At 33.9% G+C, this 22025-nt stretch overlaps 1 protein-coding gene across 1 annotated transcript in view; it reads left to right on the forward strand.

Moving 5' to 3' along the window:
* Xpr1 (xenotropic and polytropic retrovirus receptor 1) overlaps positions 1-22025 on the forward strand; it is a 174519-nt gene that overhangs the window by 83785 nt on the left and 68709 nt on the right. Inside the window, exon 3 of the mRNA XM_033762123.1 lies at positions 14779-14880. Within this exon, the coding sequence (XP_033618014.1) occupies positions 14779-14880 (102 nt within the window). The remainder of the gene's footprint in view (positions 1-14778; positions 14881-22025) is intronic.

Consider the following 22025-nt stretch of genomic DNA (forward strand, 5'->3'; position numbering starts at 1 on the left):
GAAGGAGGACGCATGTAAAACCTTGGCTTTGAGGGAATTTGAGCCAAGAACTTAAATTTATTTTTTTTAAAATTGGTATGTTGCTGGGATAGCAATAAAATTTGGAGCTATTGGGGAAAATTTTAAAACATAAAGATAAAGTTTATGAATCTTAACAAATTAACAGAGTAAACCAGGTCTTGATTTTTCAGTATGTTTTTAGAAAAAGAAATCTATGTTTTCCTAACTTATATCTGACTAGAATATTAATGTTCATTAAAAATGTATTCTGTCTTTAGCTATATGTTTGGGGGGTTTTTTGTTTTTATTTTGGTACCAGGGATTGAACTCAGGTCTTTGTGCTTGTGAGGCAGGTGGCAGAACCACTGAGTTAAACCCCCAGCCTTTAGCTATGTGTTTTAGTTCCTTACTGCTATGTAGTAAAATACCTTAAATGGGGTAATCAATAAATACTAGAAATTTCTTTTTACAGTTCTACAGGCTGATTAGTAATAATTCAGTCAAAGGTATATCTACTAACTAGATAACAGAATTAGCAAATAAAAGTCTTGTAGTAAAGAAGACAGATAATTCTTTTTAAAATATCTTCTGTAGGGCCAGGAATTTAGCTCAGTGGTTCTGCTGCCTGCCTCTCAAGCACAAGGACCTGAGTTCGATCCCTGGTACCGAAAAAAAAGTGAAATATCTTCTGTAGCCAGAAATATCTTCTGTAGCCAGAAATATCTTCTGTAGGTGTGGTGGTGCACGCCTGTAATCTGCAGTTGGGAGTCTAGGGCAGGAATAGTGTCATGAATTTGAGACCAACCTGAGCTACATAGTAAGTTCAAGGCCAGCCCAAATTATATAGGAAAACCCTGTCTCCCAAACCTTTCTCAGAATATGTACTTGCTGCAGACATTGGGAAAGTGGGTGATCAGCAAGGTAACAAATCATTTTTTCAAGTGCAGTTCTTCATTTTCAGTGAAATTGAAGGAAGACTTAATTGTGTGGTTCACCAAAACTGATTTTCAATAATAGATCATTGTTTGGAAAAATACATGGAAAGAATTCAGAGTTGGTACTGCTGTAATAACTTTGATTCAGATCTAATTATTTATGTATACAAAGTTTTTCTGCCTTTACGTGGGTAAAATAAAAACTAGGAATAAAAATCATTGTCTCGTGCAGTTTTTATAATATTCTATCAAATAATGTAATGTTCATCATTCTAGAAAATAATGTAGTGCTTTTCACTAATAACAATGTAACATTTATCAGTTGATAATGAACTAATTGGGAGAAGTCTTATCTATTTAAATATGAGATTTATTTTCAAATTTCCAAAAATGAATAATTTTAATGTCTAGTAATTGTAAATATTTATGTTGTTTTGATGTGATGTGTTACTATAATTATAATATGCCAGAAGAAATTTTAATATTTAAAGCTTTATGGTTAGATAAGTTATGTTTACATTTTAATCTGTATACATAATTTAATGGCTATGAAGTATGATAGAAGTTCAGAAAAAAAAAGTTCAGGAAATGACATAAAAATTCAATAGGATAATTTCTGTAATCTAAATGTAATAGAAACTCAAGAAAACAGAGTGATGTAAACTTTCCAATTAAGAAGAGCTTCTTTACATATTTGATAAGAAATAATGGCAATTGCCAAGTTACCATAACATTTAAATTCCATTGTACATTTCAAATAATTGTTTATAATTATTTAAATGTGTTAAAAATATTTTATCATTACTTAGAAAAGTGGAAGATAATTGTTCAAAATTCTTTTATAGTTATTAGGGTCAAAAAACAAAAATTACTAGTATATACCACTGACTTTACTGTTGAGTTAAGCTGTTTTTTTAGCTTATATATATTTTTTTACTTATATTAAATTTATTGGTGTTCTTTGCCTACAGACATTAGGTAAATATTCATTGGAATCAAACACACTTTAGGTTATAGCAGAGCTAGTGCTGTGAGATTAATTTCATCTCAGTTACATGCCCTCAATGTGAATTGAAAGATGTTTGTGTTCCAGTGAGAATATTTTAAAAACAAATTTGATTAAAACTTAAAGATAGATCACAAAATCTTGTTTAGGACCACTGAAGCCTAGTTGGATTCAGAATCTTTCTGAAGAAATTGACAGTTTTACAGACTGAGCTCTAATAAATACAACCTAATGATGCACCTCAAATTACTAAGAAAACAAGAGCAATCCAGGCGCAAACTGAGTTTAAAGAGGAATATCTTACAGATCAGAGTAGAAATTAACAATATTAAGACTAAAAAAGAAAACAATCTATAAATCAGAATTGGTTCTTTAAAAGAATAAACAAAATAGGCAGATCTTTAGCCATACTTACCAAAGAAGGAGAGAAGATTCACATCAGTGCGATTAGAAATGAAAAAAAAAAAAAGTGCAATCACAGCAGACACCAAATCCAGATGATTATTAGTAACAATTTAAAAAGCCTGTACTCCATCAAATTGGAAAAATCTTGAAATTTCTGGACACATATGAACTACTAAAACTGAACCAAGAAGCTATAAAAACAATTCAGTAACAAACAATGAAATTGAGGCTTTAATAAAAAGTCTACCAACTAAGAAAAGCCCAGGACCTGATATATTCACTACTGAATTCTACAAGACCTTCAAGGTAGTTACAATACCAGTACTCTTCAAATTCTTTAATGAAATTGAAAGAGAAGGAGTACTTCCAATTCATTCCTGGAAACCAGCATCATTCTGATTCCAAAACCAGACAAAAACCCAATTATGAAAGAAAACTATAGGCCAGTCTATTTAATGAAAATAGATGCAAAATTCCTCAATAAGATACTGGCAAGAAAGCAACAAATCACAAGGATCACACATCATGACCAAGTATGTTTCATCCCAGGGATGCAAGGATAGTTCAACATATGCATTCAATAAATGTAATACACCACATAAACAGAAGATGCAATTTCAAAAACCACACGGTCATATCAATAAATGGAGAAAAAGCTTTTAACAAAATCCTACACCCATTCATGATAAAAGCCTCGAAGAAGGATCCTATCACAATTATGATAAAAGCCACTTATGATATACCAATATTTGATATCCTTTCAGATTTGGAGAATCTGAAAGCTTTCTCTCTAAAGTCAAGAACAAGACAAGGATATCTACTGTCACCACTGCTGTTCAATATACTGCTCAAAACATGAGCCAGAGTAATCATACAGAAAAAGAAATAAAAGGTATATGTACAGGAAAGGAAGAAGTCAGATTATCATTGTTTGCAGGTGGCACAATTCTTTATATAGAAGACCATAAAACTATACCAAAAGACTTCTAAAATTAATAACCAAATTCAGCAATTAGCAGAAAGCAAATTCAGCACACAAAGATCAGTAGTGTTCCTATACACAAATAATGAACTGAGAAATTAGGAAAATAATAACCATTCACAATAGCATCAAGAAAAATGAAATACTTGGGATTTAACCAAGGAAGTGAAAGACCTCTACATTGAAAACTATAGATTTCTGAAAAAGGAGATGAAAGAGGATATCAGAAAATGCAAAGAAACCCCTGTTCATGGATAGACAGAAGCAGTATTGCCAAATGGCTATACTCCCAAAACTGATATGTAGATTTAATGCAATTCCCATCAAACTACCAACAACATTCCGCACAGAACTAGAAAAAGCAATCCAAAAATCTGTATGGAACCAGATGAGACACAGAATAGCAAAAGCAAACCTGAGTAACAAGAGCAAAGCAGGAGTCATCACAGTCCTGGACTTCAAATTGTATTATAAAACCCCATTGATAAAAACAGCATGGTACCAGCACAAAATCAGATCTGTGAATCAGTGGAACAGAATAAAGAATGCAGAAATAACCCCGGATACATTCAGCTATCTGATCTTTGACAGATGGGGCCAAAAACTTAGGCTGGAGGAATGAGCCTTTTTAGCAAATGATGCTGGGAGAATTGATTATATACATGCAAAAGATTGAGACTAGACTCATATGTCTGACCATGTGCCAAACCAAAATGAAAACAGATCGAAGATCTAAATATGAAACAGAAAAACAACCTACTTTGAGATAAAATTCTTAAAGTCATAGGCATATCAAGGACTTTCTGAATAGAACCCTAATTGCAAAAGAAAGAACATCAAGAGTCAACAAATGGGATTATATCAAATTAAGAAGCTTCTTCACAGCAAAAGAAATAGCCAGCAAAGTGAAGAGACAATGCACAGAATGGGAAAAAAATTTGCCAGCTATACCTCAGACAGAAGATGAATATCTAGAATATACAAATAACTCCAAAAAATTAGACCTCTCCAAAATGAAAGATCCAATCACAAAATGGGCAACTAAAATAAATAGATACTTCTCAGAAGAAGCAATGAAAATGGCATGTAAATACATGAAAAAATGTTCACTGCTGGTTTTAGAGAAATGGAAATTAAAACAACACCGAATTTTTTTTATCTTCAGAAAAATAACAATCATCAAGGAGTCAAATAATAAATGCTGGCAAGACTGTAATGATAAAGGAGGCCTCCTACATTTTCACTCGGAATGGAAACTTGTACAACCACTATGAAAATCAGTATGGAGCTTCCTCAAAAAACTAAAAATAGAAATTCCATTCAACACAACTGTTCCTCTATTAGGTGTCTTCCCAGAAGAATTAAAGTCATCATACTACAACAATACGTGCATGCTAATGTTTATAGCAGTGCAATTCATAATAACAGTCTTGGAAGCAGCTTGTATGTCCTTCAGTAAACAAATGGATAAGGGAAATGTGGTATTTTATACAGTAGAGTACTACTCTGCTATAAAGAAAGATAAATTTAAGTCATATGTGGGAAAGTGGATGCCCCTTGAAAACAGTGCTAAGTGAACTAAATCAGACATATAAGCTTAAATATCTTGTGGTTCCTCTCACATGAGAAATCTAAAATATAAAGAGCAAAAGAAAAATAGATAAAAGAAACAGGGATATAGATGTACTGCAAATGAGAAGGGGACGAAGATATAGAGGGAAGAGGAAAGGAAGAGAGGCAAAAGGGACATAAAAAGAACTATGATGTCATATATGTGTACCAAATACCCACAATGAAAGTAGTCATTAGGTATCATAAACAGGTAGTGATAAACGAAAGTTAAAATATAGTCATTACACATCAAACAAACAAAAAAGAAATTAGGAGTTTTAATTATGGAATATGAAATTTGGAGTTGAGAGGACTTTAAAATGGCCTACTCAGATGCCCTTATTTTTGAAAGGGAAAACAGTGTCAGAGAATCACTTACGTTAAGCTCATACAAGCACTAGACAACAAAATTTCATCTAATCTGTCACTGAAACCTATTGATTTTACTTTGAGAATACTGTCTGTTTAATTTCTCACTTCTCTGTCTAGTATTCTCCCCCTAGTTCAGGCTCTCATGATCTCCTGCACTAAGTCTGGTTGGTCTTCTCACATCTCCAAATTTCAGAAGCATATCGGATCATAATTGTTTCCTCTGCTTCAAAGATGTGACACTGGTCTTAGGAAGAAGGCTAATCAGCAGGCCTTCACTAATCAGGCCTTTTGCCTATTTGACCTTTATACTCTGCTGTCCCCCTTCCTCCTGTGGACTTCTTTTCTGTTCAATACACCATGTCCCTTTCTGTAACATTTTGTGGTAGTTTCTGCTCTTTGAACCGCTTCTTATCCTTCAGATTTCATCTCAAATGATACTTCAGTGTCTCACAAACCTCCCTATTCTTACAGATTAGATAAGGTCCCCATGCTGTGTTTTTCTCACATGCACTTAAAACAACAACAACAAAAAAAACCTCCTATCTCTATTTTTGTTTCATTAATTAAAGTTCTTTTTCATAGGTTGGCTGTAGTTTCTCAGAACAGAATTCATGTATGTTTTGCTTACATTGTATCTACACCTGCTTTATTGATTGGTGTATAGGAGGGACTCCTTATTTATTGAATGAATGACTTACTTGTCCTTATTTCTACTATACCAGTAATTTCAGAGTAATATTTTTATCTGTGAAATATTCTTTACCAGTATGCTTTATATAACTTATCCACCCATCTGTTGATATAGTAACACATGGGGGGGAAATAGAATTTCAGGTTAGTTATTGCCAGTTTGTAAATTCACACTTTAAAAAAAACATTTTTCTTAGGTATGAGATCAGTAATACTAAATAGTTTTTCTGTATTTGATAGAGCCTAGTCACATTTAGTTTTTATTTATCAGCTCTCATAAGTCAGAGAAACTATGAAGTCATAGAAACTCTTGTGTATAGAATGTAAATAAAATGCAGTGTGGTGGGAGTGGTGATAAAGTTAATGCCTCTCAAACAAGTGTTCCCCAAAATACTGTTTCTGGAGATTTTAATGAACACTCTCCACCTTCCCCATTTTTCTCCTACTAGTCACCTCTCTACTTCTAAGCAGGGTTATATTCCTATACACAGCTTTGAGAAGCTCTTTTCAAAGGGTTAATAATGTATACTAGCATAATAAAACTTATTTAGCCATAGTAAACAGAGTTTCTCAACCTGGGTACTATTGACATTTTGTGCTGAATACTTCTTTGTTTAGAAGAACAGGGGACAAGAAAGGGATTGTTGTCCTGGGCTCTTTGCCATCATCCCTGGCCTCTACCCAGTAGATAGACCAACCCATTAGACCAGTTGGTCACCATTGAGAACTTAGAGATATCGGTTTAACTGTTTGTGCTTATATTTCTCAAATCTATTTAAGGATAGAATTCTTTTTATGAATACCTAATTTCTTGGGAAATGCAATTTAAAACTATTATTTAGTACAACTGAAACTATTTCTACTATTTAGACTCCTCCTTAAAAGCCATCAATATGTTCCACAGCCCTTACAATAAAATTCAAACATGGCCTTTGTCTACTTTCTTAATTTAACCTTACCTCCTATTACCACCCTTTGTCAGTTTCAATTTTTCAGGTATCTTGGGTTTTTCCCCTAACATGCTGCTCTTGTTGGAAATCATTATATCCTTGCTTTTTCTTATCCTTTAGATTAAATGTCATCTGCTAAGGAAAAGTGTTTCTGACCATCTCTCTTACACTGCCAGAAAAAATATTCATCCATTCTAATATTTAATGTTTGTCTCATCACCCTGTTTATTGCCACCATAAACTTTTTGGTGGGGCAAGAAAGTGGTTCTTGAGATGGGATCTCTGTAGCCCAAACTTGCTATCATTCTATCTCACCCTCCTGAGACATGAGATTATAAGCTTGACTACCACACCCAGGCATGTGCTACCACCCCTGGCCACCATACACTTTTTATAGTTTGGAACTCTTCATGTACCTGTGGGGTTTCTTTTTGCTCCAGTTACTAGAATGCAAACTCCATGAGGGACCCAGCCCTGTTTGTCTTGTTCATCATATCCCTCGCATTATATACAGAACCTCGAACCTTGCATCATAGGCTCAAGAATATTTGTGAATGAATAAATGACTTTTCTTTAATCTTAGTGTTTCTGTTATAGGGTTAAACTTGGATTTTAATAATATTTTATTGACATAATTCATATGCCACAGACTTACCCTTTTGAAGTGTATAGTTCACTGGTTTCTGATGTATTCATAAGGTTGTACGACCATCACCATTTTCAGTACTTTCCACTTCTCCTTCCCCAGCTCTTGCCGCCCACTAATCCACTGTTTTTTCAATGGATTTGCTTATCCTGGAAATTGCATACTGGTATAAATGGAGCCGTATTATATGTGATGTTCAAATCTGCCTTTTCCTCTTGGTTTGAAGATTTATCCATGTTATAGCATGACACAGTAGGTCATTCCTTGTTATGGTTGAATAGTATTCCATTGTATGGTTATGCCCTATGTTATAGATATTTGGTTGTTCCATTTTGAGCTATTATAAGTAATTCTGCTATGAACATTCATTAAAAAGTTTTTCTGTGAATATATGGTTTTATTTTTGGGTATGTACCTGAAAGTGGAATTACTGAGTCATATGGCAACTTATATTTAAAATTTTTGAGGTGGTGCCAAACTATTTTACAAAGTTGCTGCACTGTTTTACATTCTCAGCAATATTTAAGGTTCCAGTGTCTCCATATCCTTATCAACACTTGTTATTGTTCATCTTCATTATAGCCATACTATTAAGTATGAATTAGCATAACATTTTATTTCAAGTTGTATATTACTAATGTCTGATGACATTGAAATGTTTTGGGGTTTTTTTGGGATGGGTGGGTATCAGGACCTTGTGCTTGCGAGGCAGGCAGCGGTACCATTGAGCTGAATCCCTGGCCCTGAAATGTTTTAATGGGCTTATTGGCTATTTGTGTATGTTCTTAGGAGAAATGTCTACTTATTCAGATCCTTTACCCGTTTTTTAAAATTGGGTTGTCCTTTTATTATTGAGTTGCTCTTTGTATAGTAGCAAGGGAAGGAATGGGAGACAGGAGACTTACAGGAAAAGAATGGCATTGGGAGAGGGGAGGAGGTTCCTGCCCCACTTACTTGGGGCCCTTGGCAAATATCAATAGCCACAATTTGGTTTTAATAAGGTGCAGTTCAATAGCAGGTTCTGGGAATTAACACATTGCTGCTAGCCTTTCCTAGTGGCAGTTCCACCACGCTGATCTAACTGAAGAGAAGGGTTGCCTTGTGTGTGTGCACCTAGGAGTTGATCATAGCTTCATCAGAACTGACAGCAAGCTAGAGACTCAGTGTTGTCCAGGGTAGGCTGAGGAGGCTGGCCAGTAGGCATGAGACTGTGCGACCAAATGTATGTTTTTACATGTCAATTCAGTTGTTTGATTCTTCTTCTTTAATAGCTCATCATAATTTCTACAAAATACTATCATTTCAACATTTATAATTTAAAAAGAATACATGGAACATATGTTATGTACGGGACAATATGTTGAGTATTACAAACTATAAAAATAAGACATAATCTCCACCTTCTGTATCTCACAGATCAAAAATTAAGGAAATTGAGAATAGTCTAAAAATTTGAATGGAACATAACAGATATATGGTGGAATTAATAGAGATTTTAAAGACTTAGTTTTGGAGAATCTGCATTTTTTTCTATCCCAGAGATTTCTTGAAGTTAGGTGATATTTATGATATAAAAATTAAAATATTCTTGAAAGTTGCCGTAAAAAGCACTTGGTGATTGCTATGCAGTAGAGATATTTTACGTTGATTGGTTCTCTTATAGAGTAATTTTCTATTAACATAGTAATTTGTGGAAATGGCTCGAAAAAAAACTGTTACCTCCACAAATGTGAGACTATAATGGGAATGACAAAGAAATCCGTGTGTGTAAATTTCTGTCTACTGCTGTCTCTTTACTGAAACTATCCCTATAGTAGTGTTCTCTGCGTTATTCATTGATTCTAGATATTTTTACTGCGTTTTCTTTTGCTATTAATCTTAGCATTGTTGATGCATTTTGCTGAGATTTGTACTTATTTGTATTACCTGTCTTTGAACTAGGCTTAGTCTTCCATGATTATTGTAACTGATTACAGTATTCAGGAAATATTTAAACCCATTGAACTAGTCTTCTCAGGCTGCATAACAGAATACCACAGACTGTGTTGTTTAAAGAAAGATTTATTTTCTCACAGTTTCGGAGGCTCAGAGTCCATTATAAAGGTGCTGGGCTGGAAAGGTTGGTTTTTAGTGAGACCTCTTTGTTTGCAGACCTGTGAGCTACATGGCATTTCCTTTGTGTGTGATTGGAAAATAAGGAAGATCTATGGTCTTTCTTCCTTCACCTACAAGAATATCTATAGGTGAGGTCACCATTAACTTCAAGGCCTGATTTAACTTTAATTACTTCTCTAAAGGCTTCATCCTTAAATATAGTCATATTGAGATTCAGGGTTTCAACATATGAATTTGGAGGAGGCTACAGTTCAATCTGTAGTACTCTTTTAACAGTGAGTGTTCATTTTCATATAGTTAATGTGTAGATATTCTTTCTCTTATAATAAAATACAGTGATTTTTCTATAAAACTTGTTAATGGAGGGGAAAATGACTCATGGTATATAGACTCTGTGCACTTCAGTTTCTTCACCTACAGAATAGGAAAATTGAGCTAATTGATTGGGAACGCTGAATTTCCCTGGTTCTCCATTTCAGAGTTACTGGTTTCCTACAGTATCCATGAAATAGATTATAGGAAGCATCTTGTAATAGAAACTGATGTTCTGTAAATCAGCATTCTGTCAACTTCCTATAACTAAAGTGAAAGATTTAATCACTCTGTGTGTACTGTACCTGTAAGTTCAGATATAGTCTTTTTAACTAGCTATGCTGGTTAGATATTGCTATGCATAACCTAAAGGCTTAGATGTAAAATTTCTTTTTCTCTTCCAGTTAATAATACCCTTTATTTATAAAATACAATTTTTCTGTCTTTCATGAACATTGTAGTGGAGTCAAGCAGTATAGTAATTGTAGATAGCAAAATGTGAGACTCTTTTTCATCCTGTTTCACAGGAGGTAACTACAACTGACATTTTTGTAAGCTTCTTTCTAATTTTCTTTCTATGAATGTAAAAATGAATGTTAATTTATGTACATATTTTTTATAAATGGGATTGTGCTGTATATATTGTTAATTTTTTTCTCTCAACTGTGTATCTTGGAGATTTTTCATATATGCCAGGATGTAGTATTCATATCAGTTTTAAAATAGTGACTTCTATAATATAATAACTATCCCCCTTTATTGAATATCTGTTTCTTAATGTTGTTTAAAATAATGAGATATGAAAATACATTGATTTGTGCAGAAATTTCTTTAGAATATATTTTCTACAAGTGGAATTGAACATACTGAAAAATTTTGATAGCTACTGCCAAATTGCCTTCGTAAAAGATTTTACAAATTCACATATCTGTTGGCAAGGGGAGAGAGTATTCATTTACCCATCTCATTGCCAAAATGATATCACTACTTCAAAATTGTTTCCAGTCTAATGGTTGAAAAATTAAACTTCATTTTTTTAAAGTTGCATTTATATTACATCTGGATGTTGAACATCTTTGTTGGTCACGTATTATTTCCTTTTTTCTGAGTTGCTCTAGAATTGCCCATTTTTCTTATGGTGTACTATTGATTTGTAAGGATTTTCTAAAGTATTTTGCATCTGAATAGTGGGTTTTTTGTTTTGTTTGTTTGTTTGTACTGGGGAATCAAAGTAGGGATCTTAATATTTGCGAAGCAGGCAACGGAACCACTGAACTAAATCCCCAGCCTCCACCTCTGTTCCTAATCTTGTGAGTTTTGCTGATGTATATTTTCCCTGTCTTCTGCTTTTGTTTTAATTTTACTGATTGCACCTGGTAGAATGAAGACTTTTCATTTTGTGACATCATTCCCTTTGTGGTTACGATGTTAAAAAGTACTTTTTCAGGTAAAATCCACTCTTTTCTCACTGATTTGAAGCCCCCTTTAAATCTAAATTTCTGTATACAGCATATGCAATCTGTTCCTGACTCTGTGTTCTTTCTTTTGTGTTTTTCTAATTTCTTTCCCAATAGTGTACTTCCACTTTTAGTTACTAGGTCTTTTGAAATCTGAGCGTACAAGAACACTGTCCTTCATCATTTTGTTTATGGCCCCCCTGCCCTTGGTTAGCTATTATTTCTCAGTGTTGCTATAACCTTACTATAACTTCTTCTGATTTGTGGCTAAGTTGTTTGTAGACTAGAAAATGATTACAGACTGCTGATATTTTAGATAAAACAGTTTCTAAAGTGAAAAAATGAATTCATAGACTGAATTATGTTACAGTGTTCTTGTTTTAATACATAAAGTTTGTTATATTTTTTTAGTTCCTCAGAAGCCTGGATGTTTTTATTTCTAAGGTTTTGGTAATATTTTATACAGTTGAACATAATCCTAACTATATAAACCTTTATATATATTTAAATTAAGAGTAGAAACTGTTTTAATAAGGGAATCACTTTGCTGAATAATTTTATCTCACTCTTAATAAAAATTGTCTATAGAGCAAGTGTAAATATGAACAAACCCATGTTTTGCTTTTGAATTTTCTTCCTTAACAATAGTGAATAAAATAAAAATGAAAAAGTAGATAATTAAGTAAAATAAAATATTAACTCTTCTTATTTTAAATCAGCTAGATAGATGCTATTAAAAGTGCAGCATCTGTTACCATGGAGCTTCCTTAACTCAAGGTCAGCTTTTTCTAAAAAAAAAACTGAGGTCTGCTTTATGCTCTGAAAAAGTAGTATTCATTGACCTTGTGTGGCTGTAACCTTTCTTGCTCCTAATTTGCCAAGTTTCATTTGGAATTTAAAGTGGCCATCCCTTTCTTTAGAATATAGAAAAGCCTGCATTATGTGAATAGTTCCAAAACATATAGAGAAGTAACCACATATATATATATAAATTTTGTGTTATGCTGTTTTACATTTATGTTATTCAAAGTAATTAAACAGATTTGAGATGCTTTTTAGAACTTTATTTTAAGCTTTATTTTAAAAAAAAAAAAATGACTCTCCAGTGCTATGAATTTGTATTTGTGTGTATGTTCTATGTTGCTTAGGGAAATACCATTTCTCTTATCTTAGACAGGTGGATTGTTTAAGGGTTTATGGGATTGCAGTACAATTTGTGAGGCCAAGAGTACAGAAAGAACACTGTACTTTCTCTACATATTTCAGTGAGTACCTAAGAGATCCAGAAACAGTATAGTTCTGTATTATTATTGGCATCAGGAGAGTCTAGTCAGATCTCACTTAAAGAACAATTTTTTCTTTTGGTTTTGGGGATCCTGAAGCTACATGTATTTTGTGCTTTTGGGATTTAGTAGACTGATAAGCAATAAGACGGAACTCACGAAGTAGATCTAGTCTACAGAAATACATATTGATTGGCCCACATAGTGTTTTTAAAATACATGGATTTATGATATCTCCTAAAATATTGGAAGATATGACAAACTGAGCCCATATTACTACATGGCAGCATCTAGACAGACATATGCTTTCTAATTTACCAAAAGTCTATCTACACTATTCCTTATCCTGAAGTTGTCATTTACCATTTATCACCACACTTGCAGCCATCCACTTGCTCAATTTGCTTTAAGTTACCTGTCAAGCTCCTGAAACATTGAGACATCCGATTTGTACTTACCAATCTGCACTGCTTTCTCTGTCTGATACACACAAAGTAAAAATGGGTAGATAGAAATTTAACATATTGTAAAATCAATTTTCTTTTCTAGAAACTTGCTTCTTTCCTTGAAATATTTAATTTGTAGCAGAACTAAGAGACAATCTACAATGTGGGAAAAAATTTTTACCAGCTGTACCTCAGACAAAGGACTATTATCAAGGATATATAAAGAACTCAAAACAATCAGTCCCCCCAAATATAAAGACCCGATCCAAAAATGGGCATCCGAAATAAACAGACATTTCTCATACAAAGAAGTAAAAGCAGCAAGAAAATATATGAAAAAATGTTCCACATCACTGGTCATTCGAGAGATGCAGATGAAAACAACACTGAGATTCCACCTCCCCCCACAAAGAATGGCTGCTATCAAGAAATCACACAATAACAAATGTTGGCGGGGTTGTGGGGAGAAAGGAACCCTCCTCCATTGTTGGTGGGAGTGCAGACTAGTGCAACCACTATGGAAATCAATATGGAGATACCTCAAAGAGCTTGGACTGGAGGTGCCATTTGACCCAGCCATCCCTCTGTTGGGTATCTTTCCAAGAGAACTAAAAGAATCATATCACAGAGAAGTATGCGCACCCATGTTTATAGCGGCACAGTTTGTAATAGCTAAATCTTGGAAACAACCTATTTGCCCATCCGTTGGAAACTGGATAAAGAAGTTGTGGTTTTTCTATAAAATGGAATATTACTCAGCCATAAAGAGCGAGAGAATAGATTCATTTATAGGAAAATGGATACATATTGAAGATATACTCCTAAGTGAAATAAATAAGTCCCACATGTGTAAATACCAAATAGTTTCCCTGGTGTGAATATTCTGCAACAATGCATAAGATTCTAATAAGATTACTGACATTTAGAAATGGGAGGAAAGGAGCTAAAGGTGTAGGGAAGGTGTGATACGTAGGGGAAGAACAAAAAGGGAAAAGAAAAAAATGTGAGAGAATGAAAAGATGAAAATAAAGTGTTTGTAGATGGGGAGGGGAGGAGGGGGTGAAGGGAGGGCAGAGGTAAGGGGAAAAAATGAGAATCAAGACTTGCCATGTAAAGGTACATGATCCCAACAATGAATGTAACTGTACTGTATCCCTAAATGTACCAATAAACTCAATAAAAAAAAAATTTTTTAATTTGTTACTAAATGAATCCTACTTGGTTCAACTCCCAAAATCTTGAATATTCTTTGATTACCTCTATGTATAGTGGTTTCTTATTCTGGTCTTAGAACACTTCTTTTTTCCAGCATCCTAAGTGTTATGATAGTAAAGTATTAGAGAATATTATTCAACTGTTGTTGTGTTCTTGTGATAAGGATTTTTATTAGTTTCATTTAATATAGTTCACAAGTCTTTTTTTTCTTCAGAGAAATATATGTATAGTTGTCATTTTGAAGAATAAGAGAGTAATAATTTTTTTGAGAGTAATAATTTTTATTTCCTTGTTTTTCCCAGTTGTCCTTCTAACATTTAATTTTTTTTTTTTTTTTTTTTTTTCTATTTCAGTTACAGATGAGGACACAGTAAAGAGGTATTTTGCCAAGTTTGAAGAAAAATTTTTCCAAACCTGTGAAAAGGAACTTGCCAAAATCAACACATTTTATTCAGGTGAGTAGTCACAAGAGATAATTTCTACTTCTAGGGGAGGAGAACCTCCATAATGTCATTGTTTAAGCTTCTGATCAATGTTATTTGATTGAGGCATGCTTTTCTTTTCTAAAGAGATATTTTGTTTAGCTTGTATAGGAACACATCTGTTACCTGAATGTTCAAGATTTATGTGATCATTATCCATACTGTCTTACAGTTCTAAGGATTTCAGTTTCTTAAGAATCAGAAACCTGATCTTATTTTTTTACATAGTTCCAGATTTCTACCTTCCCACTGTCTAGAGAACCTGTCTCTTAATTGCCATATACAATATAGCATTGGAGTGTGAGAACATAATTCAATTTCTGTTTATTTATATATAACCCTTTTAAATATTTTATGTATGTATGTATTTATGTATGATGTACATAATATAGTTCTTTTCCATGATTCAGAGTGCATTCATAAGTATTATGCCATTCTTGTTTTGTTTTTTGTTTTTTTTTTGCCAGTACTGAGGATTGAATCATGGCTTCATGCATATAAGGCAGATGCTTTACCATTGAGCTGCCCTCCCCAACCCCTTTTCCCAGTTCTTAACACTACTGTCTTCTGCATCATGCTCATTATACTCCCTACTTTCCAAATAAAAATAAAGGCCTTCAGCTCCCCAAAACGTATAGATATTCTCATCCTCATTTATTTTCCTCCAGTCTTTTTTTTTTTTAAGATAGGGTGTCATTAAGTTGCCCAGGCTGACCTGACCCTCCCTGCCTCAGCCTCCTGGGTAGGTGGGATGACAGGCATGTGCAATCACATCTGGATTTCCCTATCTTTGTAGAAGTAATATCCCTCTCCATATTATGGCAAATCTCTACAACTACTGAATGAATAGCAACCCTTGGAAACTGCTTCAGTAATGATTGCAATGAGATTAATTGAATAAACATATTTAAATTCCCTTCTTACTGGTTTGATTTTCTTAGCAAGTCACTCCCTTCAGATTATTAATAAGCAAGGACATTTTGAAACTATATTCTCCTCCTTCTTGTAGGCAAAGGGAATAGTTTATGCAAAGATATGGCCATGAAAAGGCATAAATGCATGCCTTTTACACTAGTTTATAAGCAACTGTAAGCCAGAGACAAAATAAAAGTATTACTTGAAGCCACACAAATGAATAGATTTCCTACAAGGGAAAATTGTGCAGGAGAAATTGTGATGTTCCAAGGACAAAGATAATTTCCACAATTAAGAGGTAGAAAGTTAAGGAAGAGCTAGCAGTGTAGAAGGTAACCATTGGAGGAGGAGGAGTAGGGGGAAGAGGAGGAGGATATTTGCATGTTTGCATTAAAGGCTGTTAGATATGAGCTGAGACTATAAATGAAAAATGTGTAAGATTGAGTTTATTAGTATTTCTCTTCATTTTGATAGGTTTTGGAAGGTGGCATATGATCCCAATTCTAAATGGGTGATCATATCACAAAGAATAAGCAATGCTTCTTAGTTTACAAAAAAAAAAATCTATTCAGAGTATATAATTGTTACATTTTGAGTTGCAATAAAAAACCTGTAATATCACTAAGTATGACAGGTATGCATGTTCTATGTATGTTTATATACACCTATATGTGAATATGTAATATATTTAAATAACTTTAAATATTTTTATTATGAGATAATACTTATTACTATTTGCAGTATATTCCATTTTATACTTATGTTTGAGTCTTTGAGTGCTGATTATGATATACTAAATTGGTTTCATGACTCCCCCCAATATCAGGTTACAACACTCAATTTGAAAAATGTTACCTTAAACTAGGTCACTTTTCAAAAATAATTTTTTGGCTAGCTATCAAAATTTGGATGTTGATTTAATGCCTTATCTTTGTCTATTGGCAGGGCCACTGGGACATGTCTCTTGAACTCCCTCAGATTAGGTACAAATTGATAGACTGACTTTTATTGCCATGTCAGGAAGTGATGGGTAATATGAAGCCATGATTGACAGAAATAGAATTTGGCACATGTTCTAAATAGTATCATTTCTCTCCTTATTTAGCTACCTTCTCCACAGCATATTGTCTTGTAGACTGTGACTCTCAGGCACTAGAACACATGAAAAACTAAATAATACAGGGGTGAGTTAAGCTTATTAACTCACTTCCACCTACTTGCATCTCACAAATTATTTAAGTCAAGTAGAATTAGTCGATTTTTAAGTTACATATATTCTTGACTGAAACCTTTTTGCCTAAAACAGATTGTAATATTGTCTAGATCTCCTCATACCAAACACAGCCACACAAACAAAACAGATTGCAAATACCAATTCTGTTATCTTATAATTGCATTTTAAACCTGTTTTTTTTTTTCTTTAGATGTTTACCATTTAATCTTTCTAGGCCTTGCACTTGCCTGTAAAGTGAGCAAATTGATTTCAAGCTCTCTAGGATCCCAGTTGTTAGGAGTCACAAGCTATTTTCAGTGTTCAGATATTCAGATATAAGTTTTGTGTGTGTGTGTGTGTGTGTGTGTGTGTGTGTGTGGTACTGGTGATCGAACTCGGGTCCTTGAGCTTTCGAGGCAGGCAGCAGAACCACTGAGCTAAATCCCCGGCCCTGCTTTTTATTTTTTTGTTATATGCTTTTGGCTAATAAAAAATAGGCATTTACTTAACTTTATGGATAAAATCTTTCAGTATTTGAAGACCATGGGAGAAGAGAGGAATTTTGAAAAGCAAGGGATCCTTTGTACTAGAAACATTACTAATATGTGTCCTAGAAGTCCTCTATATCTCTTCAGTATTTGTGATACACAGATTTAAGTGATAAGAATTTCAGGTGTAAACAATGTAAAAATTGCATATTATGTAATGAGGCTATCTTGAATCATCTGTGATGGATCAAAAGTGTTATAAACTTAACTTTATATTTCAAATAACATTGGGGTCCATAAAATGAATCTGCAAGATGGTAATAAATAATAAAAGACAAATAAACAATAAAAATAATTTCAGACACTATCATCTAAAGAATTATTCAATTACATAACACTATATTTAATAGCTTTGCTGTTCTGCAAGTAGCTCGTAATTCTGAAACAACTTTTTTTTTCTAAAAGTAAGCAATAGATAAGTTTGGTGGGGAAAATGATCTTAACAAGAATTTAGCTCTTTGAAGGACTATAGATGCTTTGAAAGTTCTTGAATGGTTATTGAAAAATTTTATCAGATATATTGTATGAAGTCTATGACATTGATGTATGTTACTAAAATAATGATTTGTTCTCTTATTCTTGGTCATTTGGTTTATTAGCATTAGAAATCAGAATTTCTTGCAAAAATAGACTATTTTCATCAGTATTTATAAAATAACTTAGAATTTTTTATTTTTATATTTATAGATTTTCATTCATCAAAGTTCATAGACCAAAGTACATTTCTGTATACATATATGGCTTTTTCCCAGTTCTATGCAGTTGCATATGTATGAACCTTTTGGTAATCTTGTTCTAGAAAATTGAGGATTCGTTGCAAAGTAGATTTGAACATTTGGCCAAAAGCAGCATTTCTTGTCCTTTCAAGACTATAAGCTTATACTGTAGTAATAGTAAATATGGTTTTTTCAAACATGCTCTGCCCTACTTCTACTCAAGAATTTTTTTGTTTTGTTTTGGATTTTTTGGTACCATGGATCAAACTCAGGACCTCATACTTACCAGGCTTAAGAATTTTTATATGCTTCTCTAGATAGTTATCTCCTTAAGGAAGGGAATCACTCATTTAAACAAAGTAGCAAAATATATCTGAAATTCAGATTTCTCCATTTTTATATGGGAATGTGGATTACTAGGAAAACTTTTTACTCATTTATTCAACAAATATGAATTGAGCCTACTATCTGTCATCTGTGGTTGAGTTTCTCAGCCTATGACAAAGTTACTTTTTAGTAACCTATTGTAAATTGAAAATATCATAAATTTAAAATGGATTTATTTAATTCACCTAGCTGACCAAAAACCTAGCCTTCCTTAAATGTGTTCAGGAAGGGTACCTATAATCCTTTGTGTTATGCAAAGCTATGTAGCACAAAACTTATTTTGTAATAAGGTATTGGATCTCTTGAAATTTATTGAAAATCTGAGTCCAGAAATATTGTTGACAACACTTTTGTTTATTTGCCTTTGTGATTGTATAGTTACTTTAATCACTAAAATCTTCTTTTGCTTTTTGTTTCTGTGGTATAAGACCAAATGGCAGAGTAGCAGTCTTGACTTCCAATTCAGGGAACTATTATATTCTTGTAATAGAAGAATTTCTCCTTCTGAGAACTTAGGAACAGAGAGAGCTCACATTGTGAGCTGGGAAGCCAACATTGTATGAGTGGTTATTAAATTAGAAAGCAGAACCACTCTCACTCCTCATTATTAGGCTTTATATTTTGGGTGTGATAGAGGCAACATTAAATAATGTTATATGCTATAGCCTAGAACCCCATCTGTTTTAGACTTGTCTTCTGGCTCATTTTTACTAAACCTTTCTATTTGGCCGTCTTGTGCTCACTTTGGCAGCACATATTCTATTTGGCCATCTATTTCTGGGTACGTGGTGAGATTATTTTATTCCATGGGACCTTGCCTATATAATGAATTTCTTAATGAGAAACAAGACTATGTGGAATATCATGATAATGAATAAAGCATTTCAGGACATGTTAGTGCTAGCAAAAGTATTATGGACAGCAATCCATGTCAAAGCTGCATTCATTCCAAAGAGCAGTCTCTGCCTTTTGTGTGATAGAAGGTATCCAGTGCACTCCACCTGCTCCTAGGGGTCTGGCCAGTTCTAGTGGATGACGTATCAGGGTAAGTCAGTGCTGGGTCTGCTTGATAAATAGCTGCATTATTGTGTGTGTAGTTCTGCACCAACATTATCAGAAGTGTGGTAGCATACCAAGTGCTAGAGGCTGTATTGATTAGCTCCATTAAGGGTACTATATCCAGAATAGCAGCTGCCAGAAGAAAGAATACCTGGTTGAGTTTACAGTAATCTGCAGTCATTCTCCAGGATTCATCCAACTTTTTCACATACAACCACATTAAATGGTGATGTGATATTAGGTGTTACCATCAATGTGTCTTTCTTGTGGTGGCAAAGTATAGGGAAGGGAATCACTTTGCAATTTTATCTTGATTATAGAAAATTTAAGGAACTTCCACTTAATATTTCCTACCATGATGTTTGTTACATCTGGATCAGAATCAGCATAGATATTTTACTTATAGCCTAGTATATCTATTCAAATTTTATATTCTGGAAGTGAGAAAGTTTTTATAGAATAAGTCTAGGGACCACTGGGGCCTCTGTGAGTTAAACCTGGACCAATTACTGTACCAATCAGCTGAACACCATAAATCTGCAGTTTGACTACAGGACCACAGTGGTGTTTGGAGTCTCCAGAAATTTGTTTCATTTCAGAGATATGGTGAGCATAATTCTGATGTGGCCTCCAAGATCCCTTCCCCTTAAGGTAATGTATTTTCTTGCAGTTACAATATTGAGTCAAACACTGACCTAAGTCCTGCTGTGAGGAACTTGGCAGATGTAATTATGGTCCTCAATTAGTTATTTTTAAGAAAGGGAAATTCACCCAGATGAACCCTCTCTAATCAGGTGAGGTCTTTTAAAGGTACTGAGCTATTGCTAGAGAAAAGAATTTGCCACTTAGGAATTTCTCCATTGCTGACTCTGAAGATGGAGAGGGTAAGAGTGACCTATAGAAGGTAAAAACAGACCCCAAATGATATTCAGCAAGGAAATGGGGCACTTGGTCTTATGGCTACAAAGAACTGAATTCTGTCACAGTCATATCATTTTAAAAGAGAAACCCAGCCTCCAGATGAGAAAGAACCCCAGTTGACATCTTGACTTTATCTTTGTGATATCCTGATAGAGAATCCAGTTGTCATACTTGAATTTGTCTATAAGCTATGAACCAGTAATGGAGTTTAAGCTACTGTTTGTGATAATTTGTTGTGCAGCAGGATAAAACTAATACAGAAGCCACTGTCGAGTAAGTCTGGAAGTTTCCCCAAATGCACAGTTATCCTAGTAAATGGCCATTAGGTTCTCAGAGGAAGGATTAGAGGCCGATTTACTGTAGAGTGTTGTGGAAGTGCTACAAACACCTTTCGAAAGGGAGCTTATTATCCCCTTCAATCAGAGTGGCCTCTGAGTGTATGTTTCAGCTTAGGTCTGGAAACTAAGTAAAAAGATGCAACTCCTACTAAAATCAAGTGTGATTAAAATCAAGTGTTTGGCCCCCAGACCTAGAGTGTTTTTCAGTTACAGCAATCAAGCAGTATTCTAATAGGCTGCCCATTTATTTCATTCACAATGAATTTACCATAGCCAAAATCTTTGGGGCCAAAATATTTTATTACTGATTCACCCTCTTGCCTTTTGTGATAAAAGATCTTCCGTTGTTTTGATGGGTTAGTATATCATCTGGCCTTTCTGATCCAGGATCCTTTTTACTTGCACTGAAATTAGGGAACCCATGTCAATAGATACATCTTTCATGATCATTCCTGGCTTGCAGCGGAGAACAAACAGAGCTTTTCAAGAATGCATGTTCTCTCCTCACTAATGCATTTTCTGTGTGTCTTAGTGAAGGAATTTTTTGGGCCTCCTGGAGTGGTGATTGTTGGTGGTGGAAATGAATGGAGAGAAAGTAAGATTGGTTTCTAGAAGCTAAGTAGATCCCAGATAGAGGCACGTGGATGAAATTAATTTAGAAAGAGTAATGGAAAACCGATTTTGGTTTTGAATACAATTTGAAACCATAGAGTTCAAGGAAAAAATAAATAATCAAAAATAAAAATGAAAGTCATATAAATGATTAAGGATAGAAATGAATCTTGGGAGCATACTATAGGAGTGATTTCCCTAAGGGAAAGAAAGCAGTGAATCATAAAGCAGTGTGAAAGAGACAAATATTTAAGATTAGGGGAGGAAGATAGCATAAAAATATACAAAGTAAGGAAGGAGAGAACTTTGAGAAAAAAATGAGTCATAAAACAATGCTTTATTATTGTTGTATAATTATTTTTATTATTTACTAAGGGCTATGTCCCTTGGCATTTTAAAAAAACCAAGA

This window comes from Fukomys damarensis, unplaced genomic scaffold (assembly GCF_012274545.1).
Source record: "Fukomys damarensis isolate Sample0158 unplaced genomic scaffold, DMR_v1.0_HiC HiC_scaffold_11, whole genome shotgun sequence".
Classification (NCBI taxonomy): Eukaryota; Metazoa; Chordata; class Mammalia; order Rodentia; family Bathyergidae; genus Fukomys; species Fukomys damarensis.